At 39.5% G+C, this 24,335-nt stretch overlaps 1 protein-coding gene across 2 annotated transcripts in view; it reads right to left on the reverse strand.

The window, feature by feature from the left end:
• The window catches only part of LOC101163172 (alpha-1,6-mannosylglycoprotein 6-beta-N-acetylglucosaminyltransferase B), a 91,866-nt gene that overhangs the window by 13,175 nt on the left and 54,356 nt on the right, over positions 1 to 24,335 (reverse strand). For both annotated transcript variants that reach the window (XM_023957678.1, XM_023957679.1), the window contains exons 9-16: positions 18,974 to 19,105; positions 16,036 to 16,169; positions 15,113 to 15,243; positions 14,590 to 14,595; positions 10,862 to 11,017; positions 10,123 to 10,269; positions 9,911 to 10,027; positions 5,652 to 5,726 (exon numbers count right to left, since the gene is read on the reverse strand). In XM_023957678.1, coding sequence (XP_023813446.1) covers positions 5,652 to 5,726; positions 9,911 to 10,027; positions 10,123 to 10,269; positions 10,862 to 11,017; positions 14,590 to 14,595; positions 15,113 to 15,243; positions 16,036 to 16,169; positions 18,974 to 19,105 — 898 coding nt within the window. The remainder of the gene's footprint in view (positions 1 to 5,651; positions 5,727 to 9,910; positions 10,028 to 10,122; positions 10,270 to 10,861; positions 11,018 to 14,589; positions 14,596 to 15,112; positions 15,244 to 16,035; positions 16,170 to 18,973; positions 19,106 to 24,335) is intronic.

Below are 24,335 nucleotides of genomic sequence, written 5' to 3' on the forward strand. Positions count from 1 at the left end.
TAAATTAAAATATAAAATGCATATGAATTTTAGTTAAATATAGTGTAGTGAAATAATATAGTGTTTAATTGATTTATTAACACTATATACATAGATTTTAACTTTACTTGAATTAAATAGAATTAAAGCTGTCAAGTGTTTGTCAAACACCCGGTAAAAGCCATGCCCCCACTGAGAAACGTCCCCAAATGACACAAAAGAGATGCAGACTTTAGACTTGAGATCCTTCTTCTCATACTGGGACTATTCATAAAACCTAGGTAATAACATTTCTCTGACAAGTCCCTCTGGTTTTCAGGTCCATTTATTAAACAGGCTCCTTGTGCCCAAAGGCAATAACCAAGCTTCCAATCCAAGCTCCCCCGAATTTAGCTGCAATTTTCCCCCTATAGGCATACAAAAAAAAAACATAGCCTTAACCATGCACAAGCAAAAAAAATAAATAAAAGCATGAAAGGTAAAAAAAACACTTTCAAAAAGTACTGTACTATTTGAAATTGAGTTATGTAAATTAAGATAAAATTTGATAATGTTGAACAATTTAAGCAGCTTTTTATCAAAGCATTACGGGTTTTGCAGTTGAAAAAGTTCTACTTCACATTCTTGTTGTGATTTTTTTAATTTTGCGAATTTAATATGTAAAGAAATTCCTGAACTCTCTAAATCAATGGTGTAATAATAGTAATTATAATGTATATGATTTCAGTCAAGTTTCTGTTTAAGTAAAGTGCCATAATCGCATCATCGCACATCAAGAAAACACCAGCGTAAGAGGATTAGAAAGGCATTAGAGACATTAAACAGGAAGTTTTACAGCAACCTTGATAGACGACTATAATAGATTCAATTTGGGAGCAGAAAAGTCGATGGTAAAAGACAGGTGCTAAATGAGAACTCTGGTTTAAAATTGGAAAAGTTCCACAAAAACCAGAGAAGCTAATAAAAGTATAATAAAGACAAGGGAGCAGTGTCTTTCTGTGGGTCAGACCTTGAGTGAGCCAGGAGGCGATTGAGAATTCCAGTCAGTTCTGGCAGGATAGGAGTAAGGTTATTTCATTGTTGACAGCTTGGGGAGATGATGCCAGAGCAGAGCAAGAGCCAACATAGAACCACCAATGTTTACACCAACAAAAAATAGACAATGAAAAATATTTTAGAATGTGCGTAGCTATGCGTGAACGCAAGGGTTTTGAACGTGGCAGCCTGAAACACGCTTTTACATGCTTTTGAATAGACTTTTGATTTAAATTTGCCTCTTTAACATGTGTTTTGCGGAGGGTAGTGTGAACATAGATTTACACCGCACTTGGGGAAATTGTTCCAGAGTGGCTCAGACCAGAAAGATAAGAGTACACGGTGGTGAAGTGGTTAGCGCTCTTGCCTCACAGCAAGAAGGCCCCTGGTTCAAATCCCGGATGGGGGGCTTCCTCCCACTGTCCAAAAACATGCTTCATAGGTTAGTTAGTTACTCCGAATTGTTAATAGGTGTGAATGTGAGTGGAAATGGGTGTGTGATTGTAGCCCTGCTACAAGCTGGCGAGCTGTCCAGGAGTCCCCTGCCTTCACCTGCAAGTGGCTGGGATAGGCTCCAGCAGCCCCATGACCCCGAAAGGGGAAAAAGAAATGGATTAGAAGATAAATTAATTGACTTGTTAACATAGTTGACTTGTTAACATATTCTTTATTCTGAATAATTGTTCATTTGTTGCCTCCTATGATTCATGAAGCTAAATAAGTATCAATGTGTAAAAGTAGTGATGCCTGCATATATTTAGTCTATTAATATTATATATTCCCTTATTATGATGTGCCTAACATATTTGCTTAAATAAATTCCCCCCAAAAATTCAACATACTTCAGTGCCACTTTTTTTAATATGCATTTCGTGGCATCTGCAAACTTGTACTCCGGAGCGCCTTATGGTCCAAGAAATTCAGTAAATTGATTGGAATACTGCCAATTATATGTTGTTTTTTTTACCTGTTGCATATGGTTAAAATATAAGACTCTCAACATAAATGAAAAGTTTAAATAAAAGTTAACTAAAAATATACATAAAAGTATAAAAAAGGCCTAGACATGAAGATAAAAAAATCTATATGGTATAGTTTTTACAAAAATTTAGATCAAGAAACAAAAGGTCAAAAATTATCCATGCGACTCCCTTTCGAGGAGGAGTCGCATGGTTAACTTGGCAATGTTTTACGCCGGATGCCCTTCCTGACGCAACCCTCTCAATTTATCCGGGCTTGGGACCGGCACAGAAGCAGAGAAGGGAACAGGGAGCAGCCCGGATTTGAACCTTGGTTTCACGGAAGGCCCCGCAAACCAGCCCGAGCTAAACTGGCTCCCCTTATAGAAAATATATTGATAATCTTGGAATATTAATGTTGTCATAAAAAACATCTAGGAACTAAACTTTTTTTCTTCTTCTTTTCTCTTTATTCGTGACCCCTAATGTGTGTGGGGAGGGAGAGGGGAAGAATGTAAGGGGGGGGGGGATGGAAGAGAGTAAAGGGAAGAGAGGTGAGAAAGTGGGGGATACAAGTACTGATTTGAACAAGTTATTATTTTAAGCTGTAACAATTATACTAGATCTGCTGGAAAGACAAATATTACATCAAAGGTGAAATTCTGACACGAAGATGAGCGGAAAATGTCTGTCCATCAACACAACTGTGGGTAAGGAGGGGGGATGAAGCAGACAGAGAGCAGTGTGGCAGTGTGCACGTGCACATGGGGGTAGAGATACATGCATGCTGCTGAAGTGAACCGTGTCTTCATAAAGGGAACCAGATCCTAGCCAGCCCGACCAGCCAGACCAGGAGAGAGGAGGAGAGACCCCCAGGCCAGGAGCGCCCCTAGAATCGGGACCCAAGCAGCCAGCCAGGTGCAGAGAAGTCCCCCCTACAGGGGCTCCCCCGGCGCCCAGAGGCATAGGCGAACCCGGGGTCCGGGCCCCCAGGCCACAGGACAGGAGAGCTTAGCCGTACCAGGCGGCAGCCATGGGGCCACCGGGCGCCAGACGCCGAGACAAGGACGAGGCCAGGGCCCCGAGAACCCATGAGCCGCCCACCACCCAACCGGCGCCCCGTCTCCGCAAGCCAGCCCCGGCACCCGACCCGAGCAACCCAGAGATCGCCGCGCAGCCACAGCTCCCCTCCCACCCCCCATAACCCTACCCTCTACAACTCTCCTCACCCGCCATATTATCTGACCCCTCCTCCAAAACCCTTCCACTGCCCTCCCCACTCTGTGATGGGGAGGGAGAGCCCCAGAGGATCCCAGCGAGCCAGCCCCCAGGTCCCTCCCACCCATGCACTCTCGCACACATACTCACAATCTTCTGGTTGTCCCCCACCCCCGGTCGCCACGCAGTAACCCCCTTGGCCGACCGAACCCCCCAGCGCCGCACGCCTGACCACCACCGCAGCCCTGAAAGGACCATGCGGGAGAAGACTGGCCGCCCCTCCCCTACCCTACGGATGTACGGAGGTGTGGGTGTGCTGTGTGTGTGCCTGCAGTTAAAATAGGAGGTCTCCAGTGTGGTGGGCCCCACCGCTGCCAAGAAGCAGAGCCCCCCCACTCCGGAGTCCCTCTGTGTGTGGTGTGTATTTGCTGTGTGTGTGCTGCTAACATGTAGTGTGTGTGTCTAAACTGTAAGTTAAAATTGTGGGGCGGACCAGTGAAAGATGAGGACAGATGTTTCATCGTGCCCCCTCCCACAAGGCCCAAGATAAATAAGGGTGTCTTATATGCAAGTAAAAGCGGGATGGAGGGTGGGCGCCGACACGACCCAGAGAGAGATCCCCCAGTGAGCCCTGCCAGCATAACCCACCCATCCAGTTCCCGGAGCCCTATGTGCAACATTTATTTGGGTGGGAGTGTGGAAGAGCAGGCGGATGGGCACAACTGGGGGAAGAAGGCTCCCCCGAGCGACCGGCCAGCCGGCAGTGTTAGGTGGCCCCGCTCCCAGTTCGGCCAGCCAGTCAGGAGGCGGCAAGCCAGCCGCAGATTGAGGCCAGAGCCTCGCCAGCGCTGAGAGACAGTCAGCAAGGAAGGGGCCCGGTGCCAAAACGGAGGGGCAGGAGGTCCAGCCCCACCATTCATGCCCTGACATCCCTAGGGACTAGCAACCCCCCCCCCCCCCCCCAGGGCACCCCCCCTAAAAATAATAATGGAGAACCTAAAATAGATTAAAAATAATAATAATAATAATAATAATAATAATAATAATAATAATAATAATAATAATAAATAAGGAAATAATAATAATAATAAATACTAATAATAATAATAATAATAATAATAATAATAATAATAATAATAATAAAAGAAATACATTGAAATAAAGAAATAAAATAATAATAAATAAAAATTCTCTATGAACATCACCTTAGATTCTGACCTCAAACATATACTCCAGAACGAATTAGAGTAAAAAAAATACAGAACTTTGACTTTTCCTCTGTGTGAATCGTATGAAAAAAAACATGCTTTGTCTAAAAACACACCTTTGGCTGAAAGCATGTTGACGGCCCCTTCGCCATTTAAATAATGCATACAGACTTGTTATTTTATTATTTTTGAATTTTATAGTGAGTCTGCCGGAGGCATTTGACATTTTAAAAAACCCTGCGTTCTTCTATTAGTTATGTAACTTATTTTTATCAACAATTTTGGGTTTTTCTGGCATTACTGTGAATAAAGGTTTTCAATCCCTAAAATCCCAATCTGGCTGGATTCCTGCTGACATTTCATTGTTAGGTTCTACAGATTTCTTATCCTGAACTAGTTTTTTCTTTGGACTCCCTTCAACTACAGTTCCTGTACCCAGTCAGCAAGGCCAAGTGGGCCCCATATGATTTAAACGTGGGCAGAAAATGTGGGCCCTGAATGGGTTTGGCCGGTGTTTCTGTAGTGGCCCTACCTGTGTTTTCCCTCATTGGCTTAAGTGAGCACTCAGTGGGCTGGTTTGCTATGCGTAGCTACCTCTGCAGGCCCCGAGCGGCAACGCTCGCTTGCTCTGCCAGACCTGGGGTAGCGGAGCTCGCTACACTGTCAACCAGGTGGCTGGCTAGCATAGTGAGTGCCCACTTAAGCCATTGTGGCAAACACAGGTGGTGTGACCACAGAAACTGCGGACAAACCCATTCAGGGCCAACATTCTCTGTCCACTTTTAACCCTTGTTCTATCTTATGAGGTCCAGATGACCCCATTGACGTATTATGCCTACCATGATAAAGGTGAATAATGGTGTCCATGGATTTCATGTAATCCATCGACATTAGTAAAAGATCACAAATCATTGAAGAAAAAAGGTTCAGTGCACTGTGTTGTGGGGTCCAGATGACCCCACTCCCAATGTTAAAGTGCCTTGGATAGCACAAGGGTTACACCATATGGGGCCCACTTGGCCTTGCTGACTGGGTACAGAAACAATGTTGTCGCATTTTCTGTTTTTATCCTATCAACAGCTCCTGGTTTTTGTTGTATTCTGTTTCCTTTTACACTAAGTGTGCACACACTACTAGATCTGTTTTACACATCTGAATATATATCTAGTACCACACGTCAGAGGCAACATGTAGTACTGTCTCTGGAAATTAGGACCGTTATCCGTTTGTTGATTTTTGTGTCTATACTCACCTGATTTTGAATGTAGGCGTGTAGTCGTTCAAGCATTCCCTCACAGGTGTACTCATAAGGAAGGAAGGGCTCTACCTAAAAACACAGACGTGACAACAGGAAGATGTGTGTATTGGCCTGTGTGCTTATAGAACCAAGCCAATGTAATTACAGGAAGCAAGCATCTGACAGTTAATCCAACTTGACATATTCATTAGTTTAATTATGGAAGGCTTACATCATGCCTCAAGTTTCTCATTAAAATCAATGACCCAATGCATCACAGGTGACAGGTCTTTAAATGAATGTCATTATTTTTTAGTGACGAGTGCATCAATATATTGAACAATAGATGAAACTGGCAGCAGAGCAGCAGGTCCTCAAGAATGGCAGCTGTCTTAGAAAAAGCCTGACCCTTATATAACTTCCAAGAAAAGCACTGATTAGGAACCATTTTTAAGGTTTAGATGCTAGAAAAAAATAAAAAGTTGAGCCGTGCTGGATAATGATGAATGTTGCATGTTAATCGCCACATTTTTATCACATAGAAGATTTAGCTTTACATTCTTTCCACTACCATAACTCTACAGCCATTTAAGCAATTAACTTAATTCCAGCAGATTCTGAAGAGGAGAAATATCAGAATCAGCTGGTTCACACTGTTCAGATGTATTTCAAAGAGTGCCTTGTTTAGTTTTTATCGGCGACATATTCTATGTTAAAGATGGTGTTTTGGGTGTTTTTAACATGTTCTTGTGGCATTTTTCTGATGGTGGGGGACATACAGAAGTTGTTGCCCCGCTCCATTTTGATGTATTCACTTAGATCCATATACGTCTTTGTTTTCCTGGTTGTAGTGGAAGAGGAACAGGTGTGTGTGTGTGTGTGTGTGTGGGGGGGGGGGGTGATACTCCGGGACAATGGCCCCGTCAACATCTCAGAGGCAAATTTCTAATGAAAACCTGCCGCTCTGCAGCAACTATGTCCTCCAAGGTTTTTTGATGTTGGTTAAAAACAGCATAGATATAATTAAAAGACCACTGGGAACACTTTTAAAATCTTTAAATGGTTAATCCAGATGTGACTCAACAACTTCAGTATTTATACAAAACATTGAGATACCATTCACTGCGTTCCACATTGCCAAAAGGGCCTTAAACTGAGATCTGACTGTTTACCAGCAAACCACTGAAGCACTCAAGCTTTTAAATTGATAAATGCTTCCTTTTAGCGTTGTGATCCTTTTGGCACTGTCTTGTTACTCTGTTTCAACCAAGTAAAATGAAATGTTTCTGGCATTTCATCAGCAATTTGCCTTTGGGGCAATTCCATTTAACAGAATGAAAGTAAAAGGGGGCTTAAGAGAGACATTTGAATGTAAATTCCTAATATTGGTGTATTAGTTGAATTTATGTATGCTTGTTTGCAAAAAGTTTCCTGGCTGCTATTTCAAGAAATGAGAAGATTAAAAGATAATAACATCAATACAATGGCAGCATTAAGCCGAGGTCTGGCGGAACGCTGAAGCGGAGAAGACTCTGAGTTCAAACCTCCTTCTTTAGGGTCCCAATTAAACAGAATCTCTGAAGCAGACCTCCATTTACAGCAGCTTAACCTTTATTTCTTTAAATTTGTGTCAGCCTTTAAACCTTTGTGACAGTGTAAGCATAACAAAAAAAAGTCTCTCAGCCTAAACCTGTGAGAATCGGTGCATTTTTAATGTCTTCTTCTCAGTTTTCAAATCAGCTTTTTTGTTCAATTATTTTCTTCTTTGAGGTTTTTGTTCCCCCCTGTCACACCAAATGAAGTTGGTTTTTGTTTTTGATAATTAGACCCCAAAACAGTAAAGTCAAAGGTTTGTCTCCACCATTTTCATCATATTTAATTTGAAATTCTTAGTTTGGCTTTTTATCCTCATATTTTCTCCTTATGTGTTCAGTCTCCTGCTTGTCTTCAACCTTTTTCTACTTAGTTTACTTACGGCCATTAACTTTATCTTCATTTGAGTCAAACACCATCTCTGAAAGAACAGTTTTGGTGTGTTATATGTCTTAATTCTTTAACGACTTTTTGACCCAAATGCTGCGTTTTCACTAAATGTATCAAACGTTTCAAATTCAGTCCATTGCCTGTCTTTTGACGCGTGTCAAATTCGCTGCTTGATGTTTGTCCACAAATGTGTTGTGTTGTGTGTTCATAAACGTGATCCTCCTGACGCGTGTGGGAGGAGCTACTGTCTAAAAATGTTTTCCTCATACATGAAAGCATTGACTGTATATTTAATTTACAATGCATGGAGGACACAGAGCATATTGACAGATCAGGTTTATTTATTTTAAAGAGCTCTAAACATCAGTAATCCCGTCTCCATGTCTGGGTTCATGGGATTATTCCGAAATTCTTCCAGTATAGTGATCTTTACCCTCTACTACAGGAGCTGCGTCTTAATGACGAAGCAATGCTCAATGATACTTTTGTCTATCAGAGACCCAGTTTGATGTCTTGCTGTCCCGCATTAGCGGGTCAGGAGTTATAGGTATTGTAAATACACTAACGCTTCCAATGTGGCTTACATTTAGCGGTGTCAGACTGTGTCAGACGTTGGTAGTTAGTGTAGTCAGTAATATTTGTTTTAATGGTATCAGTCTGTTTGTTACGTATTGCAAACAAGGTAGGTTACAGATTTAGTAAATACGCTAATGCGGCTAACTCTTCTAAGGTGGCTAATGTGTAGCATGTTACAAACAAGTTCAAGAATTACTGTAAACGTAATTAATAAATTCTGACTGATGAACTTATCTCTGACTCTGATGGTGCGCCTTGTAATCCAGTGTGTGCCATAGTGCGGTGAATACATAATGCTAATATTTAACCTTTAGAAAAGTGTACAAACAATGAGGCTGGGTTGATAAAATCGATTATTGATCTGAATCTATCAAACTTAAATAATCAATAATCAACTATAAAAGTAGAGATCAATCTTTAATGCCTTTCCCTTTTTCGGTGACCTAATGCAAAACGGCAGTAAAGCCAAAGTCGGCTAGTTCAATGCTAACATATAATGGAATCACCCACAGGACCCCAAATGCCAACGGTCAGTCGACCTTAACTTACAATGCTGGCTAAATATAAATATCTTCAAAACATATATAGATTATTGGTGTATTTCTTTACAAATATGTCTAAATGTGTAATCGTGTAAATTCAAAATTGAATTGAATCGTATCGAGTGGACTGTAAGAATGGAAAAAACAATCTGATAGCTTGCTTAACTCTAATTAATTGTGTGACAAAAAAGCAGGTGTCAAAGTCAAAGGCGCCTTAACATGTAAATGCTGAACTGAAAGTGACCACCCACAGTCATCAGCTCAGTGTTGCACCCAAGGAGCAGAAGGGAACAGATTGTCTGTCTCTGTCCAACTGTGGCAAAAGCAGCCCAACAGCACATCTAAGAGGTATGTTGTCTACACAAAACCCAAACGAAACAAAGTTGCCAGTTGCCAGGCAACTGAGACTGCAGGAACTTGCAGCTTCCAACCAACACATAGTGCGACACAGACCCCTTGGGAAAAAAAAAAAAAAGATTTGGGCTTTTACAAAACAAACCAGACGCGATGTCATAATTATAGTGACTTTTAAAAGTGCTGATAAGTAGATTTTCTTGCAAGGGAAAGCAATCTTAACCAAGACCAAAAAGATTGACCAGTACAATATCTAGTAATTGTTCTAGCTGTTAATGAGAAGAAATAAACACTTCATTTCTGCCCTCTTGTTTGTGTTTAAGAAGACTTTTTATGTCTTTATTCACTTTGTGAGCACTTTGAATGTGCTTTCCACAACTTCCAGAAAGAGGAATGCATGCATCGAGGCATTGAGGGAGGCTTGCCCGCTCCCCTGACAGATTGAGAACAAAGGGATTGATTAATACGATGTGTTGCAAACAATGCACGCTGCCTGCGGAGCTCGCCTGTGAAAAGCTGCTGTGCAAAACCAAGGTGTAGGTACAGTTTACCCACTGAGTCATTCAATATCTCAAGCAATTAGGAGTGTGGGGAGCAGAGAGGGAGCCAGCTAAGCATTCTGCTGTAATGTCAAAATGCTATGATTAAGAGCTCCATTACTGGCTGTGTTCTTCCAAGTGGGTCAAACCAGACAAGTGTGAGATTTGCACGTTATGCTCCATCCATGTCAATATGCAGCACTTTGGCAGACCTTTATAAGACAAGACTGCTCTTTTGTTTAGTGGTAATTCAGATGGAAAGCTCAAAGTATTTACATACATTGATCTTCATGATGTCATGGATGGCTGCATCAAACTCTGCCGAGTTATTGAAGTCGATGGTGATGACGTGTGGCTTGCCAATGTATTGCTCTGCATACGGATGCTGGGAGGAAACCTGGGAAAATACAAATGGAAACAGAATGAAGGCTTAAATCAAGATTCTTTTTTGTGTTTTGTGGGTTTTTTATCAATCCTGTGGGGAGCCTTTACCTTCCTGGAAGTGGGCTTCCCTCTAAAGAATTCGTTATTGAGCGAGCTGCGGGCCGGCTTGAACTTGGGCTGCAGAAAAATGCAGCCGTTCGCGATTGCCTCCAACGGGGCGGGACCTTCATAGGGGAAGCCAAATCCGATGAATACCTTTGAGGAAAATAAAAAAAAATCTAAATGCGAGTCATAGCTTTTCAGCTCCACCATCACTATCAAATATATTTGTCTATATAGGAGTGTGAGGACTTCTCAAGCTGAGGAAAGTCAGCTTGAACATGTATTTAGCTCATGGTGTTCACACTGGACAAGCGGGGAGGGGCTTCGTCTTCTTGTTTTTCTACAGTTTACTGGCGCGTGTCCGCCACCCACAGTTTGAAAAGTCTTGGTGCAAAATTCACAGTGGTTCAAATATGGTGAATCTTGCTCCAGGCTTTATTTTTTTACAGCTCTATAACGATATATGACAGACTTGATGTCATTTAATTCCAGCCCGACACTAACCACAATCATTAATTTCTCCTCCCTGATCAATTTTTAAACGGTTGGCATTTCCGTGAATTAAAAAGGATGCCATCCCTTCATCACAACAAAATCCAAGTCCCTGATTGGCCAGAGCTGGTTTAACTTTCAACCTGTGGTAAATGGACATGTGTATAGTACCTAGAGTCATAGAAACTTGTATCTATGCCTGACCTCAAGAGTTGCAAGAGTTGTTTCTGAGGGCGGTTTGGACGTAGCTCACCTTCGCTTTTCGGAGGAGCTGCTGGAGCTCCTGCTGAGGCAGCAGCCCGTGGTTCTTCACAAATGCTGGCACCTCTGGGGGGCGCTGTGTCTCATAGTAAACTGTCCCGTGAATCTCCATGTAGCGATTCAGAACGGCAAGAAACTTTTCTTTATCCTTTGACACAAAAAGGAGAAGCAAATAACTTTATTTAAATGAACAAAAAGAAAAGACAAGTAAAGACAACACAAGAAACGATTTCTTAACTGTCTGCACACCTATTGGTTTGACTAGGCATGTCCAAAGTCTGGCACATGGGCCAAATATCCGTCCTGCGACCCCCGGCATTTTCTAAGAACTCTGTGTACGATGTCTTGACTGCGATTGGCTAAATGTCATTATAAGCCTGTGGCGACAACCAGTGTCTTTAAGAGTCTTAAGGGCTGTTACGTGTGTGGCCGTATTTGGTTTTTTTTTAGTTCTGTTTATTCTGTGTTTTGTGTATTATTTCTGTATCAGAGTGGGACTTCTGTGTTCTTGTGCATCTTAGTGTTTGTGTCTGAATATTTTCAGATGTGGTGGAAATGGATGTGGCCTCCCATTGGACAAGCTGATGGAGGCAGCCTTTAAAACCACCACTTGGACCTCCAGTCTGTGAGAAGGGAGCCTTGTAGCAACAGTCTCCACTGCAGCTTGGCCCTCTTCTCCATTTGTGTTTTTGTATTCTCCATTTTGTTTTGCTCTTCTCCATTTGTTTTAGTTTGTGTTGCACTTTGTTTTGTACTTCGTAGTTCTTCGTAGTTCTTTGTAGTTTGTGGTTTTTTGCCCACTCTGTTCAGTCTTTTGGTTTGTAGTTATATGTTAAGTAGAGCTGTAGGGCTGAACTGCCATTTTCTTTAGTATGTTTTCTCCTTTTGTTTGTTATTCTATGGAGGTTAGTGTTTGTCATTGATTTCCCTTTTCTTTCATTTACAGGTAAGACTACATGTTTCAGTTAGGTGAGGTTTTGTTTGTTACTTTGGCCTTGGTTCACCCTGTGTCAGGATTCAGTGGTTTGGTTTTCTTTGTCATGTTTTTGGTTTCCTTGTCAGTCATACCAGTTTCTGGTTCATGATCCACAGCTGTCTTCAGTTCAGTTAATAACCCTCAGCCTATTTAAGTGTCTTGGTTTCTGTTCATCCTTGTCAGGTCATCTGCTCTGTTTTGTCACAGTTTTGTTTCCCCTCATAGTTTTGTCATGTTTCAGTTTGCTAATTAAATGTTTTAGTTCCTGTCACCAAGCTTGGTCTCCTGCATTTGGGTCCTCCACCACCAGTTCGTGACACCCTGAAGCCTTTTTGCTTCACTTTTAGTTCTTGGTGGTTGTTTATTTGTAAATAAATTTGTTATATTTTATGGAGATATTCTTCTGGTGTTTTGTTAATTTTAAATTAGTAGCCAAAAAGTTACCTTTTTATGTTCTGCCCCCCATAGGTACCCCTAGACATGGAAGGGGGCGTAACAAGGGCCAAATTAGAACAGATCTATTTGTTCCTCTGATCAAAACCACAATGTTTTGTACTTCTGAATAAGATAACATTGTTATTTTACTGTTCACACTATTTAAATTTAGAAGTTTACATTGACCATTTGAATGTGAATAATATGTAACATTGGCTAAAGTTTATTTTTTTTGACAGACCTTTTCTTTTTGTTTGTGCTTTTAAAAATGAAAATTTTGGCAAAAGTTTTTAGATGTATTGTTTTAAACAATATTTGCATTTACCGGTAATTTTATGCGTTTAATGAAAGCAGGGTAAATGGTTGGCCCTAACACTTTTTTTTTTTTTTTACCTCACCACAACTGACCTTTTTGGCAAAAGGTTTGGACACCTCTGTTATAATTGTAGCTTTGTGTCCTGCATTTACCAACTACAGTGGGGAACAAACATCCCTTTAAAACAAAAACCTTGAATCTATCCAGTGATCATTCTAAAACCTATGTGCCCCCAATTTTAGATGCATCAAAACCCATATTTTTCTAATACTAGTGAAGGGGCTTTAATCTTTTTGCCAATATTGTTCTGGCTTTGGGGACCTGTTCCCCTTTTAGGAACCAATATGATTTTCGGCTGCTTAGATATATCTTTGTTTTGGAGGCTTTTTTTTGTGGTGCTTTAAGGACAGATTTAAAGTATGTCTCTTCCTGTGTTTTTATTTTTTTTTTTTTATTTTTTTTTTAAATCTGCAAGTTTTGCATAAACTGAAATGAAAACCTCAAGGGAAATTTCGTCAAACAATAAAAAATTGTTGCTTTACAGTCACACTTCAGGCCTGAATTCTGAAGGAGGAATTGTTTTTTTGTAGGAATCTTTTGGGTTTCCAATAAAAAAGTAAACAGTTTTTAAAACTTATAGTTTTAATTTATTGCACCTATGTATTTACATAATCTTCATCTATAAATATTTAGTAATGTGGGAAATTTTTTACCAATAGTGTGGCAAAAAAGGGGTTTGTAATGTTGATCTTGCACTTGAACTGTACATGTGCCGAAATGTTTCTTTTTTTTGCTCTTTTTTTGTTTTAGATTTGTATTATATTGATTTATTTATCGTGAAAAATAACTTTTGCTGCAGTGTGGCACCTGTCTGGACTGATCACACGGCATAAATGGTTTTCTCAGTAGCATCCAGACACACACTGATAACCTCACTTCCATTCGGAAAGAGGGAAAAAAAATCCTCAAAGGTGTTAAAAATGAAATTGAAGCCAGCAGAAAAAGATGTAATGAGTTGATACTATCTTCAGCACAAATACTGTCAGCAGAACTTATGGAATTTTAATGCAACATACAGAAATATTGATGCATATCCTCTGCAGCAGTTTAAACTATTATATGTATTATTTTGCAGTGATTTTTTTGCGATAATGTCATAAAAGAACATATAAAACACCTCTTTCAGTCATAAATCATGTGTGCTCTCCATATTATAATGATAATGAAACCCTTTCAATTCAATTTTCTGAAACCTGATGGCTCGCCTTGAAAGAATCTTATTGTGCTTCTTAAATATAGCAGGAGAAAGATAAACCGTCAAAAAAATCTCTTTCGGAGCTTAAAAAATAACTCAAAATCAGGAAACAACCCAAAACGCAGTCGAGGATTTTCAAAAGACATTTTAAAATGATTATGGAATTGTCACAGCACCTACGGCTCGGCGGCCATTTTGTCGCAAAACATGAAATTTGTAAGAGCAATCTTCACAAAATTTCATACACACATCGTCAGCTTAAGTCTACAACCACCTTCAACTTTTTGTTGACCTTTACCCTTAGGAAGAGGCCACCATCTTGGATAAAAATAAAAGAAACTAGTAGTAGCCAACTTTTCACAAATGTAAACTATTTTTAGGGATTTAAAATCACAGCCCCTTCACTCCTCAAGCATCATTGGGAAGCTATGTGGGATAACATGTTTTAACGGCATAGTTAACAAAAAAAGGGGACTGAGAGTGAGGGCCATGTAGTGGGGGGGTGTCAGAAGGGGGCCGCGAGGACGGAGTCGAGTAGTGCTTGCGGGCCATACAACACCACTTAATTCAGTTATCTTTTTACTTGCAAAATTTTACAGTCCTTGAATCAACTTTCAATAGATTTATGCTAACAAACATGAAGTTCATTTTGAGATGTATTGCAGAAATAAAGTCAATAAAAAACTAATGTTTGGCCTTTAGCTATTAGAGAATTGATGAGTGAGTATTTGTACTCACTTGCAGCTGTTGTGATCCATCAATGATGCATCAGGACATGAAAAATACAAAGCAGTACAAATTAAAAACAGCAAGCGGAGAAAAATGCAGAAAGTTTCTCTCCTGAGCTCAATATGGATTTACCATATCTACAGAGACCTTAACTAAAAGGCTTTTTCACGCCAATTTCTCACGTTCAGAAGTGTTACATCACAGCCAAGGCTGTTATGTAAAGGAGGTTACTCTATGGCAGAAGAAAGACAAATCTGCAGCCACATTGGAGCATTACAAACCTAGAAGGAGCACATACTTCAAAGTTACAGCAAGAGCCAAAGCCCTTGGCAGCACCTCACAGATTTTTTTTTACTTCAAATAATGCCAACTGTTCTTTCAGAAACCTAAAGGGAAAAAGTTTATGCAGGAATTTGCTAAATCCAACTTGTATAAAAATAAAGGAGTTTATTTTGTGATAGAAACTGCGCACTTGCAAGTAAAAGTCTGAAAATACAAAACCTGCAACAAATATGCTATCTATGTGACTTACCTTCCACATGCTGGCATCTTTGCCGTACACAACAGCCATGTTGTTGACCTTGTTCCTTTGAATATACAGTCTCTCAGTCTCATTCAACTCCTCTGCCACAAAACCCATAAAGGAGTTGTCTGGAGTATGGGCTGCCAAGGACACGGTTCGTTAGCAAAACAGAACTTTACATCTTTTTTAGGGGTGAAAATACACAACGGTCATGTTTTTTTTTTCTGTATTAATGGGCAAAATGCATGAAATTGAGTGTTAACTGTCAGTTAAAGACTCTTTTCATTTTTTTGCTTCTGAAAAAGCTCTAAGAGGACAAACTGCAGATGTGCGGTTCCAGGAAGCAAACTGAAGTAAAAATCTAACAAGGGAAATCTGCCACAACACAAATCTGTGAAGTGGTGAGAAGAAAAGAAACATTATTTTCAATCAGTTTCCAGAGCTGGGATGAAAGCTAAGATCTCTCTGTGACAGGTTGTGTGATAACACTATTTTGAAAACAAAAGGCTTGCCTATTCCTGTTGTAATAATTGCAGACTGATACCAAAGCCTAGGATTTCATCTTCCAGCAGCTTCACTGAATCTTTCAGTACTACGCGTGTGCTACTTGTGTTTTTAAAAATGTATTTCTATGTTGCCTTTAGGGTTTGGCTAAAGCTATAAAGCTGCAGGCATCTGTGCAGGTGCAGCTGTTCTGATGTCTCTCTGGTAGCCCCAAAGTTGGCCTGTAACAGCCTGAGGCGTCTGTCAGTTAACACAATCTGCCTGCATGTTTAGTCACTCAAACCAGTGTACAACCTGTCTTCACAAAGAAATCATTACTTTTTTTTTGTCTTTGCAAAGAATCTTCTGCAAAACAAAAGCAAAAAGTTAAACCGTTTCTGTACATGCTGAATCAGCAAAAAAAGAGTGCAAAATGAGACTCCACATACGGAACATGGTCATATACTGCTGCCCGTGAAGGTTCCAGTATCCCCAGTTTGTTCTGTAGCCGTGAAGTGTGGCGTACTCCTCGTGGTTGTAGGCCGGTTCAGTGCCGAAGGTGTCTATGACTCGGATGTGGCACCTTGATGAAGCAAGACCTTTTCAGTTAATATAATTGCACTGAGTGTTTTAGTTATAATTGAAATTAATTATTTCAAGACAAATGTCTAATGACAAATTATTGTAACCACAAAAGCATCCTTAATCTTGTCTATTTTTTAATAAAAATCTATTCTCAACATTTTTACAACATTCAGTAAACCATTACCAGTATTCCCATATGTGCTAATTTACATGCAGGGAAGTCAAAATAATCTTGGATGATTTATAAAAGCTATGTATCTGCAACCACAGGTGAAGCTGTCAAGAAAAGTGCTGGTATGTTCTGCGTGGCCAAAGAGGGCTGGTCAATCCGCTCAGGACTAATGGTTTTTAAAACCATCAGATAGTTCTGTTGCTGCCATGTTTTCAATAATTCCAAGGGATCAGGAGTTAAGACAAACAACTGTGAAGCTGCAGTGTGTCAGGTGGTCAGTGAAAGCAGCATTACTGTTTTTTTTCATGGTCAGAGAAATTGTGGCATCAGTATATGTTACTAGAGCGTTATTATAAAGTTGGAAATGTTAATCATTTACTACGAGTTTTACCATGGTCTGGGTGAATACTCGATTCTGATTGGCTGCTGGTTGTGCATTAAAAAGTGATAACCCACAGTGATAAACGCACACCTAAAAAATAAGTTGGTGAGGAGCTTTCATGTCTTTACATCTGTGATCTGTATCGCTTCCTTTTTTCATCTTTTTATTCTTGCTGGGTGTGTGTGCATAGCTGTTTATTGCCCGGGTCTTGTTCTAGCCATTAAGCTGGCTTCGCAGGACTTGCCTTACTTCTTGGAGGTATTTGGCTGTTGCAGCTTTCCTTGTTGCCCGTTCCAGGTTGCCATTTGCCTGAGATATTCCAAGATACTTGTTACTGTCTTCAATGTCTGTTATTGTTCCTTCTGGGAATGAGACTCCTTCTGTATGGACTACCTTGCTTCTATTTGTCAACATCTGACTGCATTTCTTGAGCCAGAATGACATCCCAATGTCAGTACTGTAGCTCCTGGTGGTGTTGATCACAGTCAATGCCGCACTGATAAGCGTATAGCTTGATGTCATCCATTTAGAGGAGGTGACTGATGTTGGCCCCATTTCTGAGTCGGTATCCATAGCCAGTCTTGTTGATTATTGGGCTGAGGGGGTTCAGATCTACGCAGAACAGCAGTGGGGACAAGGTCAAGGTCAGTGCAGCATTGACCTTGGTATATGCCACATTTGATGGACACTTGCGCAACTGGCTTGGATTGGCTTTAAGGGTGGTTTTCCAAAACTTTGTCGATTTTCCTATGAAGGCTTTTAGAGTCCTGTTGATGTTGTACAGCTCCAAGCATTCAGTGATCCACGTGTGTGCCATTGAGTCATGACTTTCTTTTAATCAATCCAGGCTGTGCACAGGTTGGTGTGTCGTGACCTGCAGTCTTGAGCAACTGTTCTGTCAACCAGATTTGGCTCCTCTGGAATCTCTACTAATGCCCTTCTTTGCATTGCTCTATTTATTTTGGTTGGAATGATGCCTGACATGCACTTCCATGTTGTGGAGAGACAGGTTATTGGCCGGTAGTTGGATGGGTCTGTACAATTTAAGGGATCCCTCTGGATAAGGATTATTTTCCCTTCCGTTAGCTATTCAGGGTGAGTGTCATCTTTTAGCTGCTGGTTCATTTGTGCTGCCAGGTGCTCATGGAGTGCAGTGAGTTTCTTAAGCCAGGATGCGTGTCTCATGTCAGAGCCTGGTGGTGTTCGATCGATGTTTGATTGGCTGTCCTGCGTGTCAATCAAGTGACATACTTCATGGTGAGGATGATTATTTACTGACAGATTTTTAAAAAACAGATTTTAATTATTGTGTTTATTCATCTCTGATAGTAGGTGATTTACCCACATGTCCTTCGACGTTAGGCCTGCACAATATACCGCAAATTTATCGTTATCGCAATATAAAGCTGTGCAATATGCAAATCGCAAAAGACAGTAAATTTGCAATAAATGGTTACCTTAGATGTGGCCAAACAATCTTATGGCAGCTTGAAGTGTTTAATGGATTGAAAGAATCCCTTTCTGCATTTGACCAATCAGATGGACCCCTTCACGTTGTTAACTAATCGGATGGCGCCCTATTATTTTGTATGTTTGCCTCCTATGTCAACAAGGGTCATTTGTAGTATAATTTTTAAGCAGTTGTAATGGAATGGGAATAATATTTTTGGTTGTTTTGCTAATTGTTTATATACCGCAAATTATTTTATTATCCCAATATTAATTACTAATATCGCATATCGCGAGTTTTCTTCATATCGTGCAGCCCTATTTGACGTAATGAGCTCCTATGCCCTACAATGTAAAAAAATGAATATCTAATTATTGCTACTATACTGTTTTTGTTTTGTTAGTCATTGGTATCATTGTTTTTAAGTTTTTTTTTAAGTGTACATTTGTGCAGACCCCATCAGCTGTGTGCAGATAAACTGGGTATTGATGTATTAAAAAGACAGAATAAAATGTAGGCAGATCAACAACCCTGAAGCAAACACCTAAGTCATTGATCTGGCTCCAAAAAAAAAGAAAGAAAAAGCCAAATTGGAAGAAGACATTTTTTGCTGATGCGCTGCAGGGTTAAGAGTCTGTACTGCTGCCAGCAAATAACCCCGTGCAGAAAGTCAATTACAGTTTTTTTTAAGCAGCACACAAAGGAACACAACAAGACCTCACAAACAGGGCTTGTGGAATAGAAAAAACTGCAGATTTAGGAAGGTGGGCAAAAGGAAAAATAAAAATTAGAACTGACTTGTGCTTCCTCAATGACAGACCCATGTGTTGCTTCATTTGCTGCAAGCCATGGTAATCGGTGTAGATGAGGTCAAAGGGCAAAGCTCCGGTGAGGGGGCAGCTACCTCGACCAGGGGGAACACCTAAAAACCTAAAAAAAAAGATATGTGGTCAAACATTACCATAAATAATGTATTTTCACAAATATAGGGCACACAGGATAAAAAGGCACTGTCAATGTACGGTCTATTTTCAAACTTATGTATGTATAAAATGCTCCAAACTATAAGTTGCAAAAGAGTCAGAGATAAGTCCTTCAGTCAGACTATTAACTGCGTTCACAGAAACTCTAGAACTTGTTTGTAACAAGCTACACGTTAGCCACATTAGAAGCGTTAGCCACGTTAGTATATTTAAAATACCTTTAACTCCGATTAATACTGCTGAAACAAACATTACTGTGACTATGCTAACTCCAAACTACGACGGAGTATTAGGGCCACCAAAGAAAAAAAAAAAATTAGAGCCACCAAAAAAAAAAAAAAGTAAAATTACGAGATTTTATCTCGTAAATTTAGGAGATAAAAACTCGTAAATTTAGGAGAAAAAAAGTCGTAATTTTAGGAGATTACAGTGGAAGTTAGCATGCAGAGCAGAAGGTGAACGCCGTGCAGCAGCAGAGCAGACCGACTAAACTTTGTTGAACAGGTGAGCTGAATGTTTATTGATAACGTTCCAAATGTCTGGAAGGTCATTTGTTTGATTTACGATTCATTAAAGTTTTATTTATTGATGGTTGGTTTGCAGGATCTCTGCAGCCCGATGAACTAGCCGTCGTCGGTGTCCCTGCAGCTGTTCGCTTAAATCCTTTCTCCACCAAAGACAAGACTCTACGTCTGTGTGACGCTTCCGTCACACAAAAGGAGGAGCACTTTTTTTTGGGCATTTTCAACGTTCCAAAGCTAATATAAAACACTATTTTCATTCCTCTTTATTGTTTTATGCTGAAACGGGACATTTCATCTGCAGGAGGGGGCGTTTGTAACACTGTTTACTTCCGCATTGGTGTTGGGATGACAGGTTCATGACGTAATGAGACAAATGAACTTCAGAAAATGTGAATGAAAAGGAGAATAAAGGCTGCAGCGATTGTCTACACCCAAACGTGTCTCTGAGCTCCTTATTTTACATATTAAACTCCGCTTTACTGACACTGAACCCTGGAAAGACTGCTACACGGAAAATAATCTGATTTTGAGTCGCCAAAAGGTTCAGAATCTCTTTGTTTTAAACCTATAATAATCCGGAAATGAAGCTTCACAAAAGGCTCCACATACTTCATCTTCAAGCTAGGTTCCGATAAACGGACAACTTCAGTGTTTTTTCCTTAATCTACGACTTTTTTCTCGTAAATTTATGAGATTTTAAGTCGTAAATTTATGAGATAAAAAGTCGTAAATTTACGAGTTTTTATCTCCTAAATTTACGAGATAAAATCTCGTAATTTTACTTTTTTTTTTTTTTTGGTGGCTCTAATTTTTGTTTTTTTGGTGGCCCTAATACTCCGTCGTACCAAACCTTGTTAGAAATACGTTAAAAAAAAACACTGTCCAAAACCGCTACGCTAGCCGCATTAGGGTGTTCACCCAACCTTCTTTGCAACTCGAATAAAAAACAGACGGAAATTTTGACAGAGTGCTGTGTGCCTCTCAAATTCACTTCAACATCAGTAAACATAACCAGAAATAATCCATATAAGGCGCTCCAGATTATGAGGCGCACCATTTAAAAAAAAAAAAGTAATGTCTTATTGTGCCTTAAAATGTAGAAAACACAATAAGAGATTGTTTTCACATAAGAACCAAAATAGTACTCCTAAAATCAAAGTATGGCGATGAAAACATGTTAATTTTTGCAAAACAAAGTTAAACTTAGTTCTCATGAAACATGAATGACTTTTCTATATTTAGGAGGAAAGAACGAACACAAAGGAAGAAATAATTCACACAGTAAAGCAGGATGGAGCTCTCGAAGGAGCAGCAGTCATTCAAGCATAGAACCAAAAACTACAATGGGAAGTTTCTCAATTCTCTTGCATGCCATCACAAAAATACTCAAGGACTGCTCATGCAGCACTTCTATTTACTTTCCTATAATTGCAGTAAGATGAACCCTTCTTCCAAATCATCCAGTGTGAGGGCAATTGCAGCTTTTCTAGAAGAACAGCGCAATCCGAAAACATTTTCCTCAAATTTTTCAAAAGAGCTCCTTCCGGATGCACTTTTCTTTGGAAGTTTCCAAGAGTTTACTTCAAAAGTTAATGAAACAGGACAAAGTTCTAATCAGAATGACTTTTTTTTTGCATAATTTAGCATAAAAATGAAAACTAAAAATTATAGTATGCTTATAAAGAAAAAATAGTTTATGGATTTAAAAGGAGACACAAAACCATGAAGTAAAGTATAAATTAAATGAAGTGAATAGACAGTGTTTTTATAGGAGAGCTCTGTATCTTTAACTTTTAACAGAAACAATTTAAAGACCTTTACAGAGACACAAAAAAGTACTGATGACACTAAAACAATGGTAATAGAGTCAGAAAAAAGATGAAAAACAAAAGATGAAAAGGCCAGATCAGAGCGGACAATGCAGTATATCTAAAAAAGTTTGGGTTTAAATGTGGATAAACTCGGGGCACATTAGTCATTGGGAAGATGGCTCTATCTGAGCGGTAGCTTAATCCAGCATAACCGCAAATGGTTCTTATCGCAGCTGACACCTGCCTTGAAATATTCTGGGCTTGTTTGAAGCAGTTATGCACAATATTTTACTCTTAGAACATCTCCAGTAGTTTCACTTTAACCCTTTAACACCACGGACACCGAAATAAAACACGCTCTTTGATCTACCATTATTCTTTGACTGTTTACGCAATCAATATAAATCAGCTGATTCTCTCGCAGAGAAAAGTAGTTCTTCACAGTGACTTTTCAGAATTGGCTGAAAAATGTCAATTGTATAAGCATGTCGGCTTCTGGATCTGCTGGAATTATGCTAATTGCATAAATGGTTAAAGAGTCACAGTAATCAAACGAATGTCAAACAGACATTTGGACAGAAAGAAGTTTTAAACATGGTATTAAAGAGTTAAACAGATAACTTATAAACTAACTATGACTATTTGCAACTAAAACTATTTACTATTTCTAGATATTATTTGGCAACATTTGTTCTCCTCCCAGCCAGTCTGCTGAAAAACAGGCAGGTCTGCATGTGCGGGTCAGGGATTTCACAGGATTTCAGAGGGGCAGCGGCTCAACGTCGGAAAATGGCAGCAAAAACACATTTTTTCGTCCTTTACATAATATAGAAATTTTGTAACATTTAAAAATAAAACACTAATAAATAACCACACAGCTACCTGACCCGTGTAAGTGAAACAACTGTTATTTTTTATGTAAACAAATTATTGTCAACATGAGTTTATTCACTTTATAATATACTTGGAAGACATAAGAGCAATAAAATACTGGAGATAATCTATGTTGGCACAATGTGCTGCAGGCATAATCAACTTTTAATACAGATGGTAATATTTTAATCATAGAAATCCTACAACTTTTAGCCCCAAAATATTGGAATCATTATTAATATGTTATTCTCATACTGTAGCTGTGAGGATTCTGTGGTTAAGTTTGGTTTTTCAGTGGTGTCAATCACTCCAGATTCATGTTAATCATCTACATGTGTCTTCATTTCTGTGAATTATGTGTAGTTTTCAGTTCTACATTGTCAGGTCATCTACTTTATCTCCGTTTTGTTTTTCCACAGTTATTGTCCTGTTTAAGTTTATTTACTAAATCTTTCCATTTTTGCCTCAAGCCCAGTTTCCTGCACCTCCAGTTCCTCACAGCTGCACCCAATGTGACTCCTGTTCTAAATGTGGATTTACAGCCAGATAAACTCTCTTCTGCATCTTATCCTTTATCACAGGCTTTTGTTGTGATTGGAAGGATTTTAACACAAACGATTCTGAAACAGAATAATGCAGAATTTATAGAAGGCAAATCTAATCAGAAAATATTAACAGATTAATTTATCGCAGTGTCAAACCTGTAGTGAGAAAGCTATGAACCAGCTATAAATGTAGTCAATTTATTTTAAAATTTCACCCGATGTTTTATTTTGAACTTAGTACCAAACCTCCTGTCCCAGGATGATCTACGTTGTTTTGACTAGATGCACCTTGCTCAGACGTCTGGCTAAAGTAGAAATGCACTCTGTGAGCCATGAGCCTGATTATAACCATATTTGAGATAGTTGAAACAGTGGATGGCAACTATTTAGACCCGAACTCATAGGTTCAAGATGCTTCACTGTCACGTCTCTTTAGGTCTCTGTGGAGCAGCAGTTTATCTTGTTATCTTTCTCTCTCTGGCAGCCCTGAGTCTGAGTGGAACCGTAAAGCAGCTCAGAACCCCTGTATTTGAAGAAAATGGCTATGAATAAAATACCGGCGGGATTTTGTAGCAACGATTTTTTGCCATGTATCTCTAACAGGAATTTAGTTATATTAATACTTTTTTTTTATTGCGAGGCAAAAAGGGCAGGTCCTTAAGCACCCCATAGGGCCCTATGAGTGCACTTTCCTGATACCAGTGAAGGTAGAATTGTTTTTATGCTTTTGATTTAGACAATAAAGGTCTGATCTTCCTCTTGTCTTGATGTGGTCACCAAATCTCACCTCTTACACAATCATAACTTTTTAATTACTATAATACATTTTTTTATCTACCCCATACTTCTAGATTATCATTAACCTCATCCTTTCCATTTTCACATTTAATTTAATGTCTGACTGTAAGAAATCTGACTGAATCCAGGCTTCCAACCAATGAAGCCACTAGAATAAATGCTCAAACGTTTCAAGAAAGATTTTAAGTCCAGATATCATGATTTTACTTTAAGACAAGGTTACCTGGAAAAGTAAGAACCCTCAAAGACATATCTAGTTTAGTTTTCTTTTTTTAATAAACTTTGTTAACAAATATTGCACATACAAACTAGCTTAGTCTCTTTAACCAGTTGAAGAAATCAACCTAATCACCCACAAGCAACCTGAAGAACAATGTCATCTGCAAATGTGATCTGTGAATGAGGAGGGAGCCCTTATAAAAGGAATAGCAGGAATCCTAGGATTCCACCATGTTAGCTCATACACTGGATCAGGTTTTGTGCGTGATTGAAACAATTTCTGACCAATCAGCATCAACCTTCATGTCCATGTCTGATTGGCTGGCTTTCATGGAACATTTAGAATGTAGTGTCTTGTTCTGTTTCATTGGCAGAAGAGAGAGAATTTCTCTCGAGTGACAGTTGTA

This window comes from Oryzias latipes, chromosome 8, assembly GCF_002234675.1.
Source record: "Oryzias latipes chromosome 8, ASM223467v1".
Taxonomy (NCBI): domain Eukaryota; kingdom Metazoa; phylum Chordata; class Actinopteri; order Beloniformes; family Adrianichthyidae; genus Oryzias; species Oryzias latipes.